Here is a 27,167-nt window from a genome sequence, read left to right on the forward strand (position 1 = left end):
ATATGCATATGTCTGTTTATAGAAATGTGTTCTCGTCATTCAAGTTACTAATTGGACTGCGGAGACAGTCTTGGCCCAGATATTTTCTGGACATCAGCTGGCTGAAAGCCCAAAAGACTGGCCGTTGCCCCCAAAGGCTAAATCATCTTCAGACGATAGCTGATGGGTTCCGAAATTGAATACACACTTGTTAATGGATTGCCATGTCATTTGGCTTGATGCTGATGGATTTGCATGATGAGAATTGTCAATGTTTTTGGATCTTGACCCATATAAGAACTAAGATTCAGGATATATTGGCCTCTACCTCAACCTCAACCTTTACCATGCATTTTTAAAATCATCTCTTGAGTCCTAACCCTAACCCTTAACTCACCTAACCCTATCCAAATTTTGTGCAATGCTGAATTGATAGATGTTCCAGCAATGCAGTAAATTAGTTCCGATCACTAGACTTCTGCCTGGGACAGATGCCCCTCCATGAAGGCCCTATAAATGACTGACAATAGTTACCTTCCCTTAGACATCCATACAAATGCTTTTCACACCTGATTGGACAATGAGTGTCTTTGGGTTAACTCCCAATTTCTTCAAACTACAAAATATGGTGGCTGTTCTGGAAATGTCAATTTTCTCTGAAACTCTTCACCAACATTAGTTTCTGGCCAAAAATATGACACACAGGTGCAGAATTATATCATAATACTGAACCGTCTGTAACACTTTGGCAGACACATGATCTCTACAGGCCACTGAAATTTGTTCTTAAGAGATGGTTATCAAAATTGAATCTCATTGAGAGTGTATTTTGGCTTTGCAAGCCTGGAAGAAAAATCCCTCCTATAATAAATGAATTCAGTCAATACCATGTCACGACCTAGCTTTTTAAGTATTTCACAGCTTGTGCAACTGTCCACACAAAGACTTACACTCATAGAGAACCACAGTTATGCAAATATTTAATGTAAAATAAGACTAAAATTGAGCCTTAAAGGAAAATCTATTGCAAGTACCATTTATTTGTTTTTGGGAAAAAACAACAGAATGCATTTGCAATGCAAAGATACCATTGCTATTGCTTAAAATTATTTTTTTTTGGATAGATTTCATTATCCTGCAAACAGGGTCGGCACTCACCCATGCAAATATATCGGCAATATAACGACAAATGTTGAACTGATGGTTGCCAGTTGGAAAATTTTAACATTCTCTAAAACATTCTACCAATATTTGGATTGTACCTGTGTTTGCTTGTTATATTTTCACCTCGGGTAAAAACTTTATTGGTGGTGAAACATACATTGAAATGGAAGTGACCCATGGTTAATAACCCCTGCAAACAGGCTGTAAATGTCACTTTTCTTAATGCTGGATATCTCATTTTGGAACACATTTCTCCAATTAGACCTAACCCTCAAAAACACATCAGCTAGTCCATATGTGCATCCTGTTGGAGTGTCTTTGAGTGAAAGCAGTGACAGCTGACAGCTACAAGCTTACTCATTGTTAGCTGGAGTTTTTCCAGAAAAGAGTATCAGACAAATTGAAATTGGAGCTGCCGCGACATTAGAGGTGAAATCAACCGCATGAAATGAGATGTGAGATTTATTGCCATCCATACAATTATGTGACTGTGAAATAATTGAGGAGCAGAGAGGTGAAGGCTATCTGACTGATCAACCGTGGTCACCAGTGGCAGCACAATCTGTCATAGTTAACACCTACTTACACCATGTTAACCGGAGGGCATGCCTCATTATTCACTCCATCACATATGAATGGTAACATGTAAATGCACCCCTGTTCATGGGAGCAAGCACAACCTTACACACCAGCTTATATATATATACACTTTCACATATACATTCATGCATATACACCATGCTCCATTGTGTCCTGTATTGAACATATTCCTAATTTTGTGTCACCTGCTAGCAAAGAGATCTGCTCCGGAACAGGAAATGAGTCATCAGGACTTAATGGGGGACAGGAAATAGATCGTCAAAGCTTAACGGTCCTCCTGGTCCATTAACTATCAAGTGAGTGAAATGGAATATGTGTTCATGCATGTGTGTTGGTTTGGAAATTGGCCTCAAATAGGTGTATTGTGGAAAGTGTTCCTCATAAATTTATGACCAGATATTTGTTATTTATTTGGAAATCTGGATTTATAGCATTAATAAAAACAGCTGATTTATGCTTGTATGATTTGTCTCAAGATTTTAATTGTTTCTTCAACACACAGCTTCCTGTGTCCTCACACACAAACCTATGACTACCTGCCAGCATGCAGCCTAGTCATCTGCAGAACATCGATATTGAACTGTTCTGCAAAGCATTACAATACAAAACCTCAGATTATGTTCAAGAGCAATGCTTTTTTGTTGAATTGTTCTCTAATTTCAGTGCATGGCATCTAGTGTGGTGGTGGCATGGCTAATGCCAGTGTTCAAAATGTAATACATTATTACTAATTACTTTAATTTGAAAGTAATCAGTTACTTTGCTGTTTTACTGTCTATGTAGAGTAGTGCGTTACACCACGTTATAAGCAAGATATCCACAATAGTGCAACTAGACTTTGTAAACTGGAAGAGGGTAATGTTGTTTCATTACAGGTAATCAAAGCACAGAAGCTCAAGTTTATTGCAGTTCTTGACAAATCCAATGGTGGTAAATATATAGCCTAATGGAGGCTCTCTGACTCTGAGTCTGCAGTCATGTGAGCCACCAAATTTTGGCAACAAGGATTTTTTTGGGGGATGTGTTTTCTGGTGGCGAGGTATGGATGAATTCTTAAAAAAACAACAATAAAAGCTTAATTTCAGGTGTTCATGTGTTAGTTGGTAAATGGAATAATATGACCAAATTCCTATTAGTAACGCATTATACTACTTTGTTACTGCTGAAAGTAATATATTACTCTAAGAGGTTACTTTTGTAACACTTGGTTACGCTTGTAAATACTGGATGATGTTCGGAAAAGATTGTTGTCATGTTGTTGTTATATTTCTTAAAAGAAGGCAAAATGTGACATAGCTTTCCCTCCCTTACCTCGACGTCTACCTGTGAACTAGTATGTGTGCTTTTTTCTTCCAGTATTACATTTTTAAAGGTTGATGCTGAGGGATGCCAACCCAGGCCTCCAGTGTCAGAGGGAAGTGTGTAATGCGTGATTCAGACAGACAACAGCCCTGCATTAAAACAGTGCAGGGGGCTTTACATCATATACCTCGGCCAACCAGAGACAGGAGTGCTGCACCTGGGCGCCTTCAGCACCCTTACTTCCCATCATGATTGGTAGATAAAGATAGCTTTAGAGTGCCATGACTTTATTTTTGTCACTCTCTACAGAGGCCCTGATTTCTGTTGGATTTTCATTTTGATACCAATTGTACTCAAAGTTTCCACACAGCTACCATCCCATCAAATAGGACTGAAGCTGTTTCCCCCTACATCATATTTCTAACAGTAACAGAACTCAGCTGAAAGGGATTCATATGATTAAAAGGTTGTAAATGAAATGAGACCTTCCAGGGTTTGACAAAGCATACTCGGTGGATGAGTCGCCAATTCTTCAAAGTGGAACAAACACAGTGGAAATGCAACTAAATTGTCCTCAACTGACCCAGCTTCTTTCCACCCTCTCCCTCCTCTTTGTGCCTGTCTGTTAATTTAAACCTCGCTTGCTTTCTCACTCTTGCTTTGAATTTGAATTATTTATTGGCGTGACTATTAAACAAAGCAGTGTTGTTGTGGCAGTTTTGAAATATGCGTGAAATAAAACAAAAACTTATATATTTACACCTCAGTGCTTTTTAGTGCTTTATTGCATAATCACTTAGAATAGCAGATAAGTAAAACATTCTCTCGCCCTCTCTTTCACCATAATTCTCTTTCTCTGTGTTCCTCCAACCTTTCTTCATTCATTTTTATATGTTCCCAGTTTTATTTTGTCACCAGTCTGCTTTTCACTCGTTGACTCTCCTTTCACAGTTAACTTCAAATCCTCATTCTCTCTTTATTTTCTTCTTCGTCTTCTTCCCTGGCTCCCTGCTTGCTCACTGGTTTTGCCAATTTGGTGTGCGTTCACAAAACTTGTCCTGCATTGCTCATATCCTTATTTTTGCTTCTGGGGTTGCACAACGGATCGATACATCTATTTCCGCAGCCAAATTTTGTTTTATTGTGCCTTCCATGTGCTCAGCAATAACAGACTGATTACATTTGGAGGATGAAAGTCCTTTGAGGCAGATGCGAGCAAATCCCACAAATTGCTTCATTTATTTGGTAGCACTTGAGGTAACATAACTGCAACAAGTGTCAGTTTTGTTGACATGAACGTGTTGAAGCATAACGCTGCAACTTTTGTACTCTTGCTTTAATGCTGCTTTCAAGTGCTGTTGAAAAATATTCATATGACAATTTGAATGCAAATGAACTACCTAGCAATGTTGAAGGATGTGGGATTTTTTTAAATAATTCACAAGCTGATAAGATGGGACATGTAGTTCTATTTGCTCTGGCCAGTGGAACCCTGGAACGTTTACCCTCTTGGTTCAGTTCGTTTGGGAAGATGTGAACACATCAATCACACTCAGGTGCGGACCAAAATGACCGGACCGAGACCTTGTTGAAGAAGTGGTCTCGGTCCGGTTCCAAACAAACTCTGGTACGGTTCGTTTGTGGTGAGAACATGATCCAACCTCGATCCGACCCCACTGAAGGAAGCATTGCGCCTGTTTTGGACTAAACCACCTCCCGTAGCCAGCTCCGCTGTGCATGCTGTGTTGAAGACCACGGCGTGTAACGTTACCTGATGGATCTTCGGAAATATTTTCGGCTGATGAGCATGTCACAGTTCAGCAGGATTAATGCGCGCCTCCGCCTGAACTGTCTTGATATGCATCGTCGGCGACTCCAGTGCATCATGACATTATTTTCCAGCCTCAGCCTTGCCTCATTTTCAAACTGTACCGTTTCCCTACAGTGATAAGTGCAAATTATGTAATACACGATGACCAGGGCCAAAAGCAACCCGCGTAGTTGTCCCTCCATTGTAAAATTGAAAAGTGGCGCTCTGGAGACTGCTCTTCTTTGTTTACTTTCGGGAGTTTTCCCGCATGGAAATTCTGACCAATTAGAGAGCAGCTTCCTCGCGCATCACACATTTTGGTCCGCTTTTAAATGCTGCTGTGTGAACACAAACCAAACTCGAGGCCATATGCAACATTGTAACAAGTTGGTCCCTGATTCGGACCAGAGCAAACGAACTATAGGTGTGAAAACGCCCTGAGACATCAGGTCAGCAGTGGTGGGCTGGGTCTGGCTTTACTATTCAGCTACTGCTTAATCTGTTGTCTTCATTTATTTGGAACATTTCGACTCCAGACCTGCTTTGCTCTGTCTCCATCACTCCTCTCACTAAAGAATTTGCTCATAAAATCCAGAACTTGAGCATTAAGACCTGAGGCTTTAAAAAAAAAAAAACTATTTTATAATTTATGTTCACTTCCGATCTCTCACTCTCACTCTCTCCAGTTTTCTCGCTCCCTCTGTGTTTTTCTCTGTTCAGTGCTTGTGTGCAATCAGGGAAATTGTGGTGTTTTGGATGCCGCCTCTTCACACTCACAGGTGCTGACTGTCTCTGTGAGATTGGCAGAACGAGATGAGCAAAGTGCCCCACCATTAGCTTATTGGACAGCCTGGTCAACGCAACTGTGTGTGTGTGTGTGTGTGTGTGTGTGTGTGTGTGTGTGTGTGTGTGTGTGTGTGTGTGTGTGTTCGTGCTCTCTGATACTGCCAAGTGAGGGAGATTTAGTCCCTAATCAGCATGTTGCAAACCTGTTCAAACTGTTTTAATGGTCATTCATACAGAAAAGGTAACTGTTCATAATTAAATAATTCCAAATGCAGGTGTGCAGTGGTATATGCATTTGCAAATACTGTTTTTACTTATATTTCATCTACTTCATTTTGACATTGTACTACAAGCTCTTTATCACATTAAAAGACACAAAACTCATCTCAAATGTTTAACCCCTGGCACCCATTGCCTTCAAAGCCTACTCATCTTGTATTATAATTTACACAAAAATGAAAAAGTGAGAGTTTAGAAACTTTTGAATTGAACAACACCACCAGGCTTAGAGATGGGCAAAACAACTACAAACGACATGTCTACGTCTCTTTGTTTCACATCTCGTTGTTTTTCTCCTGCATCGCATTGTTTTGTGTCTCTTTTTAGTCATTTTGCATCTCTTTGTTTTTGTTTCAGGGTTCCTGGTGGTTGTTTTGCATCTCTGTGTGGTCTTTTTTTGTTGTTTTGCAGCTCTTTATGGTCATTTCTGTCTATTTTTAGTCATTTAAATGACTTTCCAACAAGAAGGGGCTCTTGTCCAGAGGGGGGGAGAGGCTGTGTCCAGCATGGCCATTGAGTAATCCATCCATTATACTAACAAGTCAACTACCTATCACCTTCTGACTCTGGTAGGAGTGGCCAATCAGATTCCAGGGGAGGGCCTTTGTCACAAATCTGCAAATGTTGCCTTTCTGTTCATGCTGTACAGCAGCATGGGTCTATTACAGACCATCCTGTAAGAGTCACAGTTCACTTGCTCTGTGTCCTGGCAAAACATCCTCAAGCAAGACAGTGAACCACTCATAGTAAGCTGCTCTGCATACGGCTTTCAGCCATCTGCCTGAAATAAAAAAAAGGAGGGAGGAAAGAAAAAAAGTACATTTCTAGTCTAGTTTTGGCAGCAGAGGAACTGTGAAAGATACCAGACAGACACTGACAAACAGGCTGACAGACAGACATACATACTCACACAAACACACCACAAACAGTAAAACAGACAGACTGACAGAAAAAGAAATAGGCAGATGTCGGTTTTGACAGAACAAGGGAAATATCTTTATTTGTTGTCTTTTTCTGCACACAAGCGCACACGGTCGGTTGGAGTTACAGTAACAAGGTCCTATCAGTCACATGCAATGACAGGCAGCTGATCACAAACGCCAAGGAAGTGAACAACTTAAAACAGCATGTCAACATCTCTCGCTTTCACTCATTGTTTTGGGTCAAGTTTCCATTTTGTTACTTAGCTTCTTTATTTCACTATTTTTAACACACACAGACACATATTCTCTATCAGCATTGCCTCTGTTTTAAGGTCAACGTTTTGTGTCTTTCCTTTCCAAAGTTTCTTGCTTGTTTTCCTCTAGTGCCCGTCTTTTTTTTCAATCTTTTTGTCTTTCTCAGATTGCCATTGTTTCTCTCTTATCCTCATTCCTATCCCATCCTCACTCTAGCTATGCCCTCTTCTCATTTTCTCCCCAACCCTGTGATCACTATACATCAGTGAGAGGTTGTTGATGTTCAATAAAAACCAGCGACCTTTAAAGTGCAGGTCACAATCTCTGTCTCATTCCTTTTCTTTCTTTGTATGTCTGGGCTGGTATTGTCTGGGACAAAGTCTCAGTCTTTGGTTCTTCTTCCTCTTTTCTAACGTAATTTCTTTTTATCACTTTTTTTTTACCTTCTGCCCCATCTCTCGTCTTGTTCTCTGTTCTCTCTCCCTTTTTCTGCTTCCCCCTTTCTGTTTCCACTGTGTCTCCATGTTTCTCTTATTCTCTCCTCCTCATTTCCTTTGTGTGAGTGTCTCTCTCTTTCTCTGCCGGGTGTATTTCCTCTCCTCTCTGGGGGAATAAAACTTTTTGAAGTTCTACCAGAGGAGAAGCGCCTTGAGCCCTAATGCACTTCATCCTGGTTACTGACACTTACAGCATGGCCTACTATTGTGTGACGCAGTGCTTTGTGAACTTTACCAGGGAATTAAACATAAGCCAGCAACACTGTCCAACACACTGTTGTAGCCCTGTAAGCCCAAATATAGAAACCTTTAAAAAAATTATTTACTATGTTGTTGTGCCTTGAATTGTTAAAAAATGTTGTGTTATTTGTAACATTCAACATTGAATACCATGTTTTATTTACTATTCTTAAAGTTATGTATTCTTTAGTGGCTATAATGGTTATTCTGAATGTGGATATGGAACTGTTATTTAGTCTCAATTCTTTGCTTAGGAGAGGGGTTTTTTATTATTGGTATTTTCAAATTACCAGTATGCTTTAGATATACTTATGATTAGATAGCGCCGGTGATGTGGCTGAAGTGTCTGGTGATTTTAGTTCTTTGGCTATGTCAACTGTAGTTTATTTTGTGAATGTTGTTCGAAAGAAACCTAGAAAAGTTGGGGGGGTTCATGGCCATAAGGGGGGCTTTTAAAAAAAAAAACAACCAAAAAAATGTTAAAAAAAAAAAAAAAAATGTAATGAGGTAATTTTTGTTAAGTTTTGGCTTGAGCCGTAAGGGTTTTTAATGTCATTGCAGCTGTCTTAAAACTGTTAAATCTTTCATTACATTTTGCACATCACTGGCAGCCCCTGTCAAGAGACAGTAGATGGAAATTAGCTATATATATATATATATATATATATATAATATTAATATATATATATATATAGTGTACTTTAGCACTGGTGCTAGAATTTACAAGTGTGGATAAGCTCAGTAAAATGTTAAAGTGAGGTTATGGTGAAATTGCAACTATGATGCAAATGTACACTCTTTAACTATCTAACGTGACACCCATGCAGGATGGTACAAAAGGAGTGCTTTTAATTTTCTCAAGAGTTTTACTTCCCCAGATTTAGCTAATCCTAGCAGGTTAACCAAAAAGAACAGCAAATGTCCATGTCGCTAACAGCTAAACAAATCCCCCTGCTGCGTGTGAATTCTTTCACACTCCCAATAAACAGAGATTTTATTTTGATTTTCAGTGCTTCTCGCCTGTTTCTCACTGACATGTGTTGTGTTTACTGTGTGGTGGTAATGCACTTCTTTTTAAGCCCTTATTTAACCAGTGAAGCCTCATCAGTGCCTCAGAATTACCTAATGCAAGCAGAAACTCATATGAGAACAACTGTTGATGATGACAGCTTTACAGATACCATTAGTGAGGGTCAAACTGGCAAACTACATTTCTGTACTCTCAATAAATATTACTCATTATAAAGTACAACATATTTTATAATGAGTTGAAGCCTTATTTTCAACCCCCTCAATTTTCTCTATCTTACTAATTCTAATATAATTGTATAATATCCTCATTTGTCTGCTTCTTTTTTATCTGTAATTAGTGTGGATTTAATAATCAAAATCACTTCTGGGGTCATATTGTTATGTAGTTCATGTAAGCATAATAGAAAAAAGGAGCAGAAAACTGTTAGAATCATGTTTGAGAAGATTTTCCAGTGTGTAACAATATACGATAACATAGTAAGACAAAATAAATATAAATAAAGTAGGAAAATGTACAAAAGAAAATTTAAAAACTATATGTTTATTAAATGAGCTGTATAGTATTTGAAACAAAGAGGATAGAATTTGCAAAAAAAAAACCTTCAGCTTCCTGCCGGAGTTTGGAGGAGATGGCCACAATCTCTCCTGCTGGCCTCAGGGTCCTGGAGGCGTCTATTGTTTTCCAACCCAGTTTAGGAGCAACCACATCCATTTCTGTATGACTCATCAGCATATGATAGCTGCAGTAGCTTGTAAAATAACAACATGGGGTCATAGACAATATAATACAGTCTATGCATGGGACATGGGAAAATACTGTTTATCAATGTTGCGTTCTGAAGAACAGATTGAGTCAAGCATAGAGGTTGTACTGTAGCTCTGGTAGTGTCTGGGTGGGTTTGGAAAAACAAGCAGCCAGTGGCGGTGCTGAGCGAATGTCGAGTGCCTCTGGGCTAGGCTGAGTGGACAGGCTGGGTGTTCACTGGGATATATATACTATACTATATACACACAAGCTTGGAAAAACCACAGCCAGGACTACTTGGTTTCGGCGGTGGCAGGGCGGTTTGTTGAGAGCAGACTGAAGAGAAAAGACTCACCAGGAAAGATGGCAACTGAAGGATCAACCGACAACCGACAAGGCAAGCGCCGGCGGCAGGTCAGGTCTGTGCTTGGAACTGGGTCCCGTCCAGCTGGCAACTACACCTCAAAACCAACTGCAAGAGAAACACAGACACAACCAGCAGTTTGACAGTCCTTCAGAATTAACATTTCCCTTTATTGCTCCGGGGGAAGATTGACCCACGTGAGCGTGGTTTCAATGGGAACACTGCCACCAAGTCTTTTGTCATACTGAAGTGGGCGTGGTTTAATATAAACTGGGTTGGAAAAATGATAGACATGTCCTGGAGGGATGGCAGATTGCAGCCAATCACCTTCTCAGCAAAGTCAATGTTTCACTGCAGTCTGTCCTTGTCCTGGGCAGCTGCGTACCAGATGGTGATGGAGGAGTTGAGGAGGGACTCAGTGATGGCGGTGTAGAAGTTCACCATCATTCACTTCGTTAGGCTGAACTTCTTCAGCTGCAGCAGGAAGTATTCTCTGCTGTACATTATTAATTATTGTAATATTCATTAGTAAGCTAAGCTTCCGGTCAAGGACCTTCGTCACGCATCCTCTCGTGTTTGTCCTGACTGAGAGAGTCAACAGGTCTACTTTAGAGGGAACTACTGTGTCACTATATCTTTTGGCCAGACCTAGCGATAGTTTAGAAATGCTACAATCTGGGGACAAATGTCTCTATGTTCAACCACTGACAATGAGCTGGTGATGTTATTTGATAATAAAATGATCTGCAGTAGTCTGAGTAATAACGTGACCTTCTGAATAAAAGTGAACAAAGAACATTTTAACTTTAGTAAGCAGAAATGCATAAAATCTTTTTTCCATTCAGCACTGTGAAAAATCAATCTGGTTTCGTGTTGGCTTATGAGAATGGGCTATTGGGTTCCTTCTAGAATAGGTTATTGCATCAGAAAAGTTTATTTTGGATTTGCTGTCATTGTTTTCTCAAGTTCAGGTTATAAAAAAGAAAAGGTCACCCTATAAGAGTGTTTCACAGTTTGGTTTACTGGGTGTCAAAGAAAGGTATAATGATGTATTGTCTGTGAAGCAATTAAAAGCATTATTCCACCAAGTGAGCACATACTTAACAGAGGGTTATTAACCCGGTAGCAGAGTTCTACACTAAACAAGGTTTTCATTATACTATTCTATCCAAACATTGAGGGAGGTGGTTGGAATTACCAATCAAATAAGATCGTCTTTACTTAACTAACATGCTGGAATTTAGAAAAGGTACCAAGTGATGTTTGAGAAGATATAAATAATTTAATGTGAGCAAACATAATCTTGACAACGTACTTTCATGTTTCTATCCAGTGGGCTTGTATGCATCACTTTGATCACAGTTGTTGTGTTTCAGATGATTCCTTGATGGTATGCAGTACTTTTGTTACTATATGGCTGACATTGTGTCATACATGAGTGATGATATCATTTGGGGTTGCATTCATTGAAAAATGTGTTGATTAAACACATTTTAATTAAAATTAAAAAATTAAAATTAAAAAATGTTGACAAATGAAAATCCTGGTGTTGCAACATTGTTCCTCACTTCAAATAGTTACATAAAGTTTGCCAGAATGTAATTCTGTTTTTGTGCTGTAATGTAATTTTAAATACGTTATCAAGCCAGCACAAATGCTTATGATGCAAGCCCAGCGTTGTGTCCATCACTCTCTCACTAAAATCACAGTACCAGGGGTCGCGTGCAGAGATTAGTCGCCTGGAGACTCAACCTTATTAAAGAAAAAACCACTGGAATTATTTATAAAACTCATCAACAGGGCTAGCATGACGTTAGGGACTCAGAGAAGTTTTGAATTCATAAACACAGAGTTTCCCTGGCGATTCATAAAAATCAGTGCCACTGAAAAAAATACCATCTGCTTCTTTCCCTCTCCACAATGTCAGAGGTGTTATCAGTCTCCTCTGCAGGGCTTTCTCTGACACTCCGTTACATCTTGATCACAGCCCACCACACCTGCACACAATTATGAGTAGATTAAAGCACCAGAGTTTAATATGTTAAACTCAATTAAGGGCAGTTAAGAGCAGCACCGTGGCATTGTGAGTCTAAAGTGTGTCTCTCAAATGAAGCTACACCCAGCCCCTGTGACTGTTGGATTTCACCTCTGGGGTTTGGCAGAATATCACAATTACATTTCCGTTGTCAGCCAACTCCATCTCCATTCAGGGGGTAGGGCAATAGTAATCTGACTCTGTCACAGTAATCTCTGCCATGGGAACTTCATAAATCAGTTCTAATTAAACTGGCGGCAGATTTTGCGTGACGGGAAGCAGTTAATGTTGTCTTACTGAAAAAGAGCAGCTGATTTTCGTCTCGGTTAAGGTCCGGGATCATTTCCTTCTGTAAAATAAAGAATATTCTCAGTTTTACCATTGAAAATGGAACAAAGAATTTAAGGTGATTACATACCGTAGCGCTGGATGTTGACTAGGTATATCAAATGAATCAAACAATGAATGGGAGAATAACTTATCTGTGTTATTTTGAACAGCAAATTAACTTTAAAGGCATAATAATATATTCCAGTTTGGATGCTTTTAATTGACCATTTACTGATCCATGTCTCCCATACCGTAATTGCTGTTGCTACACCTGTCAAGCTTTTTACACAGCGCACATGCAGTTCATAATGATAGCAAATTTACTGCACGTAATTAGCAGCAAGCCTGGATCTTCCACTTCACACAGAAGTAACCAAAAACATGTTACTCATTTCTTGCCGACGGATTGACCTCAATTGCTGAAAAATTTGCTAGTGGATTTTATCAGCTGTTGATTGCTAGTATAAGCTAATTCTAATGCTAAAACACTGTCATTTGGTTTAGTTTGTTTTTTTGTAAACTGGTTTTTAATCTGAACATTATCTATCTTCCCTCCTTAGATACTTTCCTTCTCAGCCTTTGTCAGTGAAGAACTCAAAGATAAAATTTCACACCAACATTTAGGAGGCTCTATTGGCCGAAAAGGAATATAATATTCATAGGTATGTTTTCATAAGTGTATGATCACCTGAAGTTCTAGTTCTACAGGGGGTTGTTTGCGCTTTCGCAAGTTTCACAGCCAACCTAGTTTCTCCTTCGCACTTGGAAAGGTTGGGGTGAAGCGAGGGAATTCCGATCTGCAACTACACCCTAGATGCCGCTAAATGCTACACACTGGTCCATTAAAAAAGCAAATTTGCAACTAGACATCATTTTAAAACCCAGACTTGCTGGGAAGATGGTGGAGGGCGAGAAGTGTGACTGTGCTCTCTCTTCCACCTGCAACGCACATAAACACCCACCTAAGTGAACTCTATCCTTTGAGAGTCTGTGTTAAAGAGTCGAAAGATGTTTTCTCTTGTAGGACATTTAAACTCAATTTATATGCTGGTGCGAGAGAGTAAGTGGGCAGTATTGATACTAGATGGGTTTGAGCTGCATTACCACAAAGCAATCAAAACAACCATTTATAGACACGTACACATAGAGACTCAGACAGTACCCAAATGTCTCTTTGACTGAGAACTTCAAAGAAACCTTGTATTTTCCCTTCAGCTGTACATGTTCTCCCTATAAAATGTAATTAGTCTCAAGCTAAGAAATACACATACGCACAACCTGCACACATACACAAATATCAGCTTAATGTATTTCTCTCACTCTCTCCTCTGTGTAGCATCTTTGAAAATGTCTAACGTATTATCAGCTGTGTCAAATTTTTCCTCTGCAAGATCTGAGATGTTGTTGCCACCGCTGGCAATTTTTACGTAGCACAAAATATTTCCTTCTCTATCATCATCCACAGGTTTCTATATTTTCCATTGTGGTGGCAATCCCTGTGAGACATTTACTTTGATGCACAAACACAAAGATGATTGATCAAAGATTTTAGATTGGCGACATTCAACCGTGAAGTGCAGCCACAAAATGAATATTAAATTCCACCTGAGCTTTGTGAGGACATCTCACCTTAGGGATGTAATGGAGTGCGCTGTCAATATGGAAAGCATATTTTCATTCAAAACTTACTTGTGTAGGGATGGGTCGGGAAAGTGCATACAGTTCTGCTGACATCAGATGTCATCTTGTGAGTATGTTAATGTATGCTTCCACATTGCTGGTCACTGACAGCCAGAGCACAGGTGGCGTAGCCTGAAAAGGAAGTACTGGAAAATGACTGCTTTTAATGTTGCATACTGTGCAGCTAAAAATGAGGTGAAGGATTGTGACTGACCTGTGTTTATGTGTTCCTGTTTCCTCCTCCTCTCTGCAGCTGGATGCTTGGTGAAGCATGGTGGTGAAGATGGTTAGAACGCACTTAATGGGGCCACTGTCATGGGGCCGGGTCAAATGGCCGAGCATAATGGGAACAGGAGTCCTTTATCTGCTGCTGCTATCAACCTGTCTCGGCCAAGACACAGAAGGTAAAGTCTCTAGTTGTGTCCCCTCCTCCATTTTCTTAGTCATGATTTCTCTCTTTGACTTGTGTTTTCTCTGTGTCTTCATATTTTTTTCCTCTGTTTTATAATTCAGAGTTGAATCTAGTCTGCTCAGCAGGGATTTGATATCAGAACGGTGCACATAACTTTTCTGACTTATCTTCGGTAGTGAGCATGTCTCAGTTAGCTGCCACAGGATTTTCCTGATCCATTATGGATCCTCTTTTATGTATCTGTTGATGACTGAAGATTAATAGTGCTCTGTTTAGACAGCCACAACACAATTTGTCAAAGGGTGTTAAGTAGTATATTCAGTTTTTCCTCTTATTATATCATTTACTACAGTCTTTTCCTGTTCTTATTCCATTTTGTCCACTAATATTCTATTAATATTTTCTGCATGGGCAACACTTAAGTAAATAATAACAATACATAGTTGATTCTATTTAATTTGACAATTTGCACACACTGCACCATGTAGTTATAAAATAATATTGTAATAAAAACTAGCCCTCACTGCTCACCTGTTTTGAACCATGCTAGCCACAGTAGAATATAGTAGAGAAAAGTAGAATAAAGCTTTAATGTCCCAGGGGGTGATCTGACTTACAGATAGCAAATAATAATAGTAAATACAAAATTATACAACAATGAATAAAAATGGCAATCAATACAATCGTACATACATACACAAACACAAGTACACAGATTAATGCCAGTGTCACTTTTCATTGTCACAGTGACACAAAAGAAAAGAAGCCATAAACCAGGTGACAACGTATCACATCCACAGCCCGTAACAGGCCAAATCACAAAATGTCTCAAAAGCTGATGGAATAATACTCCTCATGTATCTCGTTGTAGCCATCATCCCTCTCTGTGTCATCCCCCTCTGTTTCCATCACAGTATGTATTTAATGTGTATGTGGGCTATTGAATGGGGGACATTTTGTGAGATGATACATACATAGAAATTATACATTTTATACATTTATACATAAAACTACCTACATAACACAAAGCTTTTGGATGGGGTGTAATGTAAATGTTAAAGTGAATGTGCCCTGGTGTGCTTCTTCTTTCACTTCACAATTTAAGAAGAATCTGTAATTCAGGAGTAATAGTTAATTGGAAAAATATGCCAAGGATGTTTTAATGTTTAAAAAATATTCACATTCATATTTCCTTGAACAGAGAGCAAACTGAAGCAAGGTAAGACAGGAATGAAGTCATCACCGTTGGGAAAGCTCAGCGTAATACTCTCTTGACTTTCTGCTCGATTTGTCAGAATATTAATATTCCATTTAACTCTTAGTCCTTGAAATTTATCTGGTTGGCATTTAGCTGACAGGGGCTGTAGCCAGAGGTGAATGTCTGTGAGTGTGTATGCTTCTGTGCAGAGGTAGAGAGGAGCATATGTAAGCATCAAGTGTGTACATGTAGGTTTTTAGTGAATTCAGTGAGGTATATAATTCCAAACATCCCTTCAATTCAGATCTCCCTGGACCCACCTGCATCTCCTCTTTTCTCCTCATTGCACATGTCCACCTGCATTCAATTACATCTGTAAAACTGTGTTTCCTAAACTGTTGGCAGGTTCTCAAAAACAGGATTGCAGGCGTTATTCTGGTGAATCTGCACATAACAAGAATAGTAGGTTTTAATGAGCCTGGATTTTTGGGTTGACATACAATATATGTCCTGGTTTGGGTCCCCTCATGACATGAGTGCTGGTGTGTTTTTAATGAGCTCGAGTCCCAGGATGAGCGGTTGATTTTAGCTGTTTGGACCCCCACATGACAAGAGTACTAGTATGTTTTAATTAGCCTGGGTTTCAAGGTAAGATACTATATTTTATCACTTTTGGTTTCCAGAGTGACAAGAGTACCAGTATATTTTTAATGAGCCTCGATCCCAGGGTGAAAGTCCACACAAGGTGTCAAATCAGGGTTTTTAGGCTAAAAGTGTGTTTTTCTTTCCAAAAAAAACAACTTTTACTGATTAAGATTATAAAGTTTTAGTGTTAATTTCTGAAATCATATAGCTTACTCTAGCTAATTTTGTTAAACTTGTTTAATGTTACGAGCACTGAAAATAACAGACTCAAATGCAAACCCTCTGCTCTGATGAATTCCTGTACTTGACTTGCCTCTGATTATGAATTCAGTTGAAGTCTGCGGTGTGTAGGTGGTGCTTCATTGGTTGTTTTAATTGAATGTGACTTATCTGTGAATATAAACAAGACACAACGGAATGCATGAAATGAGTGATGCTCGAGTTGTCATACATTGAGTGTGTTGTCTGTGTATCTCTACGTTCATGTTGCTACTTTTCAATGCCTAAATGCTTGTGAATGTACTCCTTTGCACCTGTGTGATTGTCTGAGAGAGATTTCCTGCATGACAATGAAACTGTGCTGGTTTGTGTGTCTATGATAACATGCCTGTGATTATGTGGCACAGCTGCAGTGTGTAAAATAATGAAAAGCACGCTTGCCAAAAAGAGAGGAGTACAATGCTCTATCAACCAGATATTACCAGATAGCCCTCTCTAGTCACTCCTCTCACCGTGACTTTCTCTGGCCAGCCAGCTTTCTGCAAGATGCAAAAAGAGTCTGACACTATGTAAATGTCATTTGCTAGCGTGACTGTGACCCTTTCCCAAACCGATTCCTTCTCACTGGCCCTTCACTACGGAGTGTCACTCTGAATGAACTCACGCTCACAGCTGTGTAGGGCACTCTGAGGGAAGGTATAAATAAACAGGTAAATTGTGGGTCACATTCGCCACTATCAGGACAAAGAAAGCATTTATGTGCGTTTCCATCCCCTACTGTTATGTGTTGCTTTGTTCATCGAGATAAGCAATAGGTGGCGCTAATTCTTCAGCTGGGTGCCAGTGAACATTGCAAAAAAGAGGGCGCAACCAGATGGCAAAATTAAAAGAATACCAGTCAAACCTCAACTGGTGATAGAAAATTATAAAACATGATGGAAATATGGCATTTGTGTTTGCTTCGTGTATTAAGGTTACAGCCTCCTCATTGCTCCACACAAATCGGATGCTTTTGTCTGTCGATATTTTAGTGGGCCGAAAGCGTCAGTGGATGCTTAAGTTTCTCAAAAGAACATATGTTCTATCCATTTTTCCATTCAAGCTTCAACCTGCATTGTTTACATCTGTGTTTACTAGCTAGCCAAGTCCATCCTTACCCGCCTTTTGTTAGCACGTTGCTGTTTTGCTTTAGCAAATTACCGCCACCAACTCTGAATCAGTGGACTAGACCAATGTTCATCAGTGTGTGTGTCATTAACTCTTAGTGTATGAAAGGTTTATGTGCATAAGTATTGTTTATGTAGAAATTTGCCGGTATATGATGTTTCCCCCATTATCCAGCATTTGGGGCTACATTGGCATTGAGCCAATACTGTATGCATTGATTATCCATAAATTGCCACATAGTGCTAAACCAAATTATATTTCCCTCCAAAAACCCTCGCCTACATGGTTACAGAACCCCAGAATCACCGCCCACATTTTTTTCTGCTATTCAGAGAGTGAAAAACCAAAATGTAGTTATAGTTTTATATACAGCTTGCTAATATCTAAGCAATTAACTGCACTGAAGTTATTTCATAGGGTTTTCATGGGGTTTAGAGTTGGTCTCAGTGGTTTTACAGCCAGAGCAACAACCTTTTCAACTTCCATTATTTTCAGTAAAAAAACAGAATAAGACCACAGATCACAAATTGAATGCAGTCCCACGTGGTTACATGCAGGACATTATACCTTTGTGAAGTTTAACACCTTGCTGATTATGCCAGGGGTGTATTAATTTAATACTTGTATTAGACTCTATTAGATTACGCCTGTGTGATGGAGGAGGACAGTTTACGTGCTTATGACAAATATGCCACACTGCTAATGTCAGTTTTGCCAGTGCGGTGGGCTGGTACTGTAGATTGATGGCATATTGTGTGCGTGTGAGGGTGTTTGTGTGTGTCGGTGTGTGGATGTGGGTGGAGTTGAAGTTTTCAAGGTGATTTTAATATTTATTACTGCTTTCCTTTGTTGTTAGATGTTTCATCTGAAGTGAATGTCTTTGCCATCTGTCCTCACTTCAGCCCTCCCATCTCTTCTTTCACTGTCTTTGTCCCTCTCACTGCCTTTTTTCTCTCTCTACCATTTCTTCTCATCAGCCCCTGTCATCTCCCTCTTATACCCCCATCTCTGAGGCAGAGTGGTATTTCTGTAGATTGGTATTTCTCCACCCCTGCCTTTGCTTCTGGAACTTTTCCCCTCTCACATTTATTGCTGCTTTTTTCTCTCTGCTGCCTTCCCTTACTCTGCTTCACTCTAAATGCCCTTCTTTGTTCTCGCCATTTCTGTATACTCCTTTCAAAAGACTACAGCTTATTTATTGTGTTAAGTCAATTAATTGTACCAGAATTCGTCTGACACACACATATATATTTTGAAGAACCTCAGTCTGTATTTGAATGGTGTATGGGTCAACTGTGTGCTCACAGTGCCACTGAGTAAGAAGAGTGCATATAAAACGTTGGATAAAAAGGACAGGGGTGAACATAGAAAACAGAAGAAATACACTTTTAAAGGAATTTGTTCAACATTTTGGCAAACTAAGTTATTTGCTTTCCGGGTTTCTATTCTGGATGTGCTTTAACTACAGAGCAAAAGAGTCAGGACATGTTTAGCCTAGCCTGGTATAAAGAAAGTAAAAAGAAAATATTGCACAAGAAACAAATGAGTTACAGCAGTTGTTTCAGCTATGCAACAGTATGGCGATATATATGAAAATTCATATCATATAAGAAATTAAAACCTGTATACTCTATACAATTTTGTGTATGTAAGGGTTTAACAAAGGGAGACATTATTGAGCTTTAGAGGTGTAAGTAGGTGTGTTTTCCCATTAGAAAGAGTTAGCTGTTTCCCCTTGCCGCCAGTCTTTGTGCTAAGCTAGCCTAAATATATCCTGACTCTGTACTTAAAGGTACCCTGTGGAGTTTTATTTTAAACAAACTGTTATTTTTACATTGACTCCTTTTCACTAAACACACTGTGAGTGTTCTTGAGGTCTAAAAAAACGTTTCCCTCAACATAAAACATCTGCACTGCAGATTTTGATGTTTTATTACAGCATTGTTTACATTCATGTTTACTAGCTACTTCTTCCTTCCCTTTGTTAGAACATGGTTATGTTTTATTTCACATAAGCATCACTACTATTGACTACTAACATAACTATTGGCAGAAATGAGAGATACAAATAAAACAAGGACTCTCTTTGCAGTGAAACAGAAGTTAGGAGTTTCCTTAGCATCTATATTATGATGGAACAGAATATTTGGGTGGGGTCTAGCTACAAGAGTGTTTTAAATCAAATCCTTGTGGGTTAGCAAACACAGATACAAATAAGACCTCAAACACATTTTATGGAAAACTTTTACTAGTTGAAATCCCAACACATGTCCCCTGTCTAAAAGTAATGCCTTTTAAAGCATTAGTTGTAGGGTGAGGTAACATGATTTGACTATCACCTGCTGTGTGAAGGCAAGCCTTGTCCCAGGCCTACTGGTAACCATAAGAGTTTACGATGCATGCTGTCTGTATTCATTCTTATGGGGCAATATAAGACTAGTCTGGCAGGTTTGAATAAATTGGATACATATATGTAACCGCCCTTGAGTTCAAAATGAATCATCAAAAGTATTTGTTACGTTACAGAAAGAGGAAAGAGGGATTTTGTCATAAAAATAGATATTTTGACATATATTAAGCATGTCACGAGCTAAGAGATGAATGAACAATTAACACAAAGACATAAGATTAGAACTTGGGTAATATATTTTTTCATTTCACAGTGTCTTTAAAGTATTGCTACGTAAAGCTACTCGTGGTCAGAAACTCCACAGGGGACCTTTATGGCACACACGAGATAGACATTGATCCTCTCATCTATTTCTCAGAAAGAAAGCAAATAAACATATTAACTCAAATGTCAAACTATTCCTCTTACATCCTCTTTTTCTATCATTTCAAAATCCAGCAAGCTATACCTGCCAGACAACAGTGTGGATCCTAAAGCTGCTGGCTACCATAAGAGCATTTGGGGTTACTGGAGAGGTGTTTATGTATTTCCACCATGTGTCCTCAGAACAACTACTGTCTGATTACCACCGACTACTGCTGTCAGCTGTGTTCAACCCTGCACCGGCTGGGAACAGACCTGACATACTGAGACAGAGACAGAGAGAGAAGGGGGAGAGAGTCAGGATAATGGATAAGCCAGCACAGTGACAAAGTGGTGATCCCTACAGCACTGAGCCTGAGTGTGTGTATGTGTGTCTTTGTGTGTGTGCGAGCGGGTCTACAATCCGTTTTCTCCAGAGATACATCAATCTAACACAAGGTCACAGTGTCTCTCCTCTACAATACTCTCCTTTTACTCCTCTTTTCTCTTCTTTCAGCCTCTCCTCTGCCAATCCCCCCCTTCTTTCTTCTTCTCTGTCCCCCTGAATCGTCTCCTCTCCAGTTTTGTCCCCTCTACTCCTCCTCTGTCCTCCATGGATGAATGGATCAGGGCAAAAAGATGGACGGATAGATGAATGGGTGATGGATGAACGGCTGGCTGGTTGGATAGGGGAGAGAAGCTGGAGAGGAATCGGACCCCAGGGAGAGGTGTAGATTGGTGTACCTGCTGATGGAAGCTTAAAAAGGACATGACACACGAGAACTTTTAGAGGGAAAAACACCCTTTCTCCTGTCTGCCTGCTCCTGTATTTCAACCTTTTACGACCATATCTCTCAATCCTTGTTTGAAAGATTGCGTAGTATATTTTTAGATTCTGTCAGCCAGCCAGTCAATTCTGTGGCAAAACTTTTTGGTACACGGGATGAAACGTATTGTTGCGGAACAGACACCAGCGCTGAATTAAAGAAATGACTAGCGTGGCTTCTTGTTGCAACATTTTCATTTACACAGTTTTAATAATGTGCTTTTAATAAGTAAATTATCTCAAAGGGGCTCTTTGCATATTAATTAAGTTATATCAAAAAGGCCCAATTTGTAATTAACTTACAAACCCTGTGGAACACTATTAATGGCTATACGCCCACACATACTGTGGGAATGCTACACACATACTAACACTTATACACATATTGTTCACAATATTAGGTCACTGTGATGCTATTAATCCTCATTAATCTCATTGTTTGCATATGTACGACACACACGAAACACATTTATATGCAGATTTTGCTGCATTGTTTTATTTCAAAAGATATATTTAAATGACGTCTCTACAGATGTCACTTGATATACTTGTATATTGAATGGCGGACTCCTTCATCTCCTCTCTTGTTATATTATTCATTCCACTTCCGTCTTGCTCATCAGAGTGGACAGTTAAAATGTTTACTCTGCCATTTTTTGAGTGTGCCACATCCAGATTCTGTGGCCATCAATCAACAGTGGAAACAACTTTTTCAATCTCCTCTCTTCTTTAAATCAGAAATCTGATCAACACAGACGTCTCTTGAGATGAATTCAGTTTGCCTTTTTTTGTATGTTCACATATTATTCCAGCATATTTCGGAGCATTCCTTTGCTGGGTTTTCCCATTCACAGTCTAGACTCCAGGCAAGGTAGCCAAGCGAGTATTAAACAGATGGTAACAAGCAGAATGCAGTGAAGTACAACTTCAGCTCAAATGAGCAAAAGTATGGCACAGTAAATAAATTTGATTAAAAAGCTTTAGAACTGATTTGAACTCATATTAGAAGGAAAGTGTTGAGACTGAAAGTTAGCAGCCACTGTACTGCACTACAGACTTCACCATTTTTGCCTCTTTCACAGGTTTTCTAAATTGTTCCTGCATACTGTGTCAAGATATATTTAATGCCAGAATGTATATTACCACTACAACTCTAATATGAAATGAATACAGAGCCAGTTTTTCCTTTTTTCCCAGTGTTTATGCTAAGCTAAGGCTGCTGGTTGTAGCTTCATATTTACCGTACAGACACGCGAGTGGTATTAATCTTCGCATCTAACTCTCAGCAAGACAGCACAATATCATCACATAATTTCCCAAAATGTCAAACTATTGCTTCAAGGTCGTTTGTTTTACTCGACTACATTACCAGCTTCATTCAACCAATTCCCCACTGGATGAGAAACAAGAATACAAAACACTGTAATCTTTAGAAGACTGCCTGCTACTTTTTTTGCCCTGTGAAATGAGCCCACAGTGCATCATTCACAGGCCCAGTCTGAAACATCATCAGATGAAACAAGTCAATTATTTCAGTGGAAACAGGCCAGTGTGATGGCTCCGATGCCTGTGGTATTCTTCACTGTCATTTGGGAAGAAAGCATCCTCAGCTTGGCAATACTTTCTGCTAGTCCATATCGTCTGATTCTGTGCCATGGAGTTAACCTCTGCAGACACACTGCTTGTTTCACACTGGATCATATGTACCGAAGCTATGATTAGTATTAAAATTTTCTTTCCCATAATGTTTTTCTGGTCTTCCTTAGTTTCCCCAGGCATTTTATAGCCCACTACGTTCCTTAGTTTCCCCAGGCATTTTATAGTCCACTATGTTCCACTGCTGTGCCAAACATATGTTACTTAACTTTGTCCAAATACATGTAAATCCTCAGAAATACTTTCTAGTACATGGTAGAAAAGTATAGACAAGCCTAGAGTAAACAATTAGTTGTTGGCTTTGAAGATGGAGTAGTTATTCTAGGTAATACAATCCTAATCCAATACAGTGTTTTTTTTTGTCTGCTTGCTTCCCACTGTGTGTGTGCGGTGAAGACAAATCTAGTGTTTGTACACAGCCCTGGCTCTGTAAATGGGAAACAAACGAAGTGGCCCTGACCGAGCCACATAACTTGTTAGTCAGGTAATATTAAGTGACTTGCATAGTATGAGATTCAGCTTACTTTCCAGTTTGCCAAGATATGCTGTTATTCTACTGTTAGCTATAGTTGCAGGAAATTTGTGATTCACGCAGCAGTAACTGTAGCAACAGTTTGCAAACCCACTATATATCTAATGTTAGTTACATTACTTTCTGGGTCCTTGTTCGCACTTTATCAGGGTATCTGTCATGGTATTGGATTTCTCCAGTATTGCTTTTCCCACCTTTAAGCAATAGTTGGACATTTTGGAATTACACTTATTCTCTTTCTTGCAGAGAAAAGCCAACATTGATTAGCATAGCTTAGCTTAGCATAGAGACTGAAAATAGGGGGAAACAGCGAGCCTGGCTCTGTCCAAACCCTGGCTCTAAAGCTCACTAATTAAAATTATATATCTTGTCTGTTTAATTTGTACAAAAACCAAAGTGTAAAAACAGTAATTTGCAATTTTGAAGCGGCTCGAGGAATGTTGTACTATTCCTTTAATTTAATTTAAAGTCAATATTAATATCTCAGCTGTAGGCAATGTGGCAGCTTTTCTCTGTGGAGTGACTCATTCTACACATCCATTGGACACAGACACACATACACACACAATCAGCGCTATCCAGGTGCCTGAGCTATTGAGTCACAGTCTTAGCATGTATATTTTATAGTAACTCGAGCATGTGTGAGTGTGTGACTGCAGACAGGTATACGGGCTCCGTTGTGTAAACTGTGTAAAGTGGCGTGAATGTGCACACGCCGTTGTGTCTTGAAGAAACGGTTCCTAAGCAGCGGGTATATGTGTCTGTTTCATGGAGACAGTTGCTAAGCTATGTGTACTGAACAACAATAGTGGTTTTCAAGCCTGTTTGGACTCTTGGGTGATTGCTGTGGTCTTCAGCTGCAGTCACAGTCACTTCTCTCTCTTCTTTCTTGGTCGACTTTGTTCTTAATGGGGACTTTTTTCTGCCACTCTTGGCAACCCTGCTTATTCTGCCTGCCAAATTTAGATCGACAGCATTTGAATAGATAAATAAAGAAGATATTGATTGAAACACTCACACGTTTAAATAAAGAGGCGCTGGGTGGATGATAAATCTGAAGCGGTGCAAGCTTTTTTCATTGACTGCCTGTGATATTTTCTGAATGGAGGGGTCTATTTCAAAGTTTTAAGTCTTTTTTTATGTGGTCCACACCTTGAACGCTCTACCCCTCATTCCCCTCACACAGCTCCCATGGGCATTTCATCACCTTGACAGAAACCTGGCATTAGATGGATTTATTCACTTGCACATGCACAAAGTCATTTCAGTGATTATTTTTTCCAGAAACTTTGAAGGAGGGAAGCCCAAGTGTGTGCTTACGGAAGAATAAGTGAGTGCTTACAGGAAGACAAGTACATATCTATGAGGGAAGAAATGTGCAAGTAAATTTTGAGGGTGAGCATGAGTAGACACTTAACAGAGGCAAGTATCTGCATACAAGAGAACACTAACTGTGCTATAGGAGCCCCTACATTGGATTTCTCATATAAAACAAGTGTGCTGTTTACTTGTGAGGAAATATTCTTGTGATGTATGTGAAAGAAGAGCAGAGAATTTTCATTCTCAACCCTGAGTTAACTTACATAGAAAGGAAATTACTTTAACATATGATTACATTTAGGAGCTGCTAATTTATTTCATCCACATGGTTAAAACTCTCTGAAAATATACAGCAGCATATGTGCCAACCATGTCTTCAAATGTATCATAAAAAGAGAAAGATTTGGCTTTAAATTAGCATCACCTATCCGTTCTGGGTATTCAGATTTAAAAAAAGATTTAGCTTATTTCATTTTGAGATCTCATCGTGTTCATCTGTCACTGTAAATTACAACTGGGACTGTTTGCTGTTTCATCCCATTTAATTTTTATTATTTAAGGGGGAAAGCAGACTGACAGGTAGAGAGAGGGAGGCAGATGAGAAGAGACCGAAGGGTAGAGAAAGAGACAGAGATGCCCCACAGAGAACAAATGGCTGGTTAGTAATAGATGAGGGGCATCAGCTTACACTGAAGGATAAAAAGGCAGTCAAGCAGGGGATACACATCTGTCATCTGCTGTTCACACACACATACACACACACATACACACACACACACACAGGCCAGCTGGTAGAGTGTGACGTAACTAGTGACTATTGTTCCATGGCTCATGCATCTTTCTGTATTGCTAACCTGAGATGCACCTATAGAAAAGCTTCAGAAGGGTGAATAGGTAAAATTCTCTCTCACTCACCAACCAGAACTGTGATGGTGGAGGAAAAGCACAAGCAATCAGTCCATGTTTGTGGCTGGAAGCTAATAATAATTCACATCCCGGTCACTTGATTGACAACTTCTACTGGTTTGTCATGGGGAACCTGCACAGAGAGGTGGAGCTACAGGTATAGCATGAATGACCACACATTGTGACCTATAAAAGAAGTGGCGCTGACACGACTTAGTCTGTTAAAAACTAGATTAACATACAACAAATTGGCCTCAGCCAGTATGTTTTGAAGAGAAAATAATGCTGGCAATGGAAATGAAGGAATCTGCAAAATGTTTACTGTCAACATTGTGCATTTGTTTTCCTTACAGTACCCCAACCTGGCAATTAAAAGCAGTTTTACAGTTTATACAACTCAAATCACATGATTTGAGGGTGACATTGTTGTCTTTGTTAAGTGATACAACCCTGACGATAAATAGTTCAACATTTTTGGGGAATATGCTCATTTGTGTTCTTTCCAAGAGTTAGATAAATAGATCATTACAATTCTTGACTGTTCATGACTGTTCATTTAATACAAAGCTTATGTAGCTTAGCATAAAGAATTGACGCAGGATGAAACAGCTTGCCTGGCTCTCTCCAAAGTTCTAAACCGCAGTAATTAACGCATTGTGTCTTGTTTGTTTAATTCATACAAAACAGTAATCTAAAAATGTCAGTTTGGGGTTTTAGAGTGTGTTAAATGGTGTAGCTATTTCTTGACAAACACAGTTTATCCATCCGCCTAGCACTTCCATGCAGCATCTCCACTGGTTACTATGTTTCTGCACGTACCACTTGCTAAAAAACAAATCTGCATTTAAATAAAATCGCAGTCTACTCTTGCCAACATTTATTCATTTAAACCTGACAACATGTGAGACGTAGAAAAGGAAACCCAGTCATTGGTGTCAAAGTCCTGTGCTTTGTACACCTAACCATTATCCCCAACTTCTGCAGTGTAAGAATGATAAATGCTGCTGGATCCTGGATTGGGGAAAAAAAACATAATACGGTAATTGAAGGTAATTCCAACAGTCACGTTTTATAAAAAATTTATCTTAAACTGCAAATATAGCATGGTCAGGTTGCTAACAAGTTAGCAACAATAACAACTGCAGTGCATAGCGAGCTGGAAATCCCAATTTATGATGAACATGAAGGTTGTTTTCAAGCGTTAAGAAGTGGGATTTAAGAGTGGACATTAAAGACAATACTGGATATTATTGTAGGTGCAGATTGAACTTCTTAACTTGTCGTGCTGCCTGACGGGTTAACCCTCTCAGAATGCTTGAACAACTGCTTGTTGCTGATAAATGCAGAATCTATTGACTAACTATGAATATAGGTATAGTTTTAGCATATTTGTCAAACACTTCCTATACATTCCTACACAAAGTAATGTGTTTGGCTTGGTTTGTGGGTCAGTTTTAAATTAGCACTTCTATGAGCTTTTTCTTTGCCTCTTTCTCTGCATGACAAATTGAAA

At 39.3% G+C, this 27,167-nt stretch overlaps 1 protein-coding gene across 1 annotated transcript in view; it reads left to right on the forward strand.

Moving 5' to 3' along the window:
• LOC127373561 (protocadherin-15-like) overlaps positions 1–27,167 on the forward strand; it is a 172,445-nt gene that overhangs the window by 13,111 nt on the left and 132,167 nt on the right. The window contains exon 2 of the mRNA XM_051418160.1: positions 14,275–14,425. Within this exon, the coding sequence (XP_051274120.1) occupies positions 14,293–14,425 (133 nt within the window). The 5' untranslated portion in view covers positions 14,275–14,292. The remainder of the gene's footprint in view (positions 1–14,274; positions 14,426–27,167) is intronic.

Source organism: Dicentrarchus labrax, unplaced genomic scaffold (genome assembly GCF_905237075.1).
Source record: "Dicentrarchus labrax unplaced genomic scaffold, dlabrax2021, whole genome shotgun sequence".
Taxonomy (NCBI): Eukaryota; Metazoa; Chordata; class Actinopteri; family Moronidae; genus Dicentrarchus; species Dicentrarchus labrax.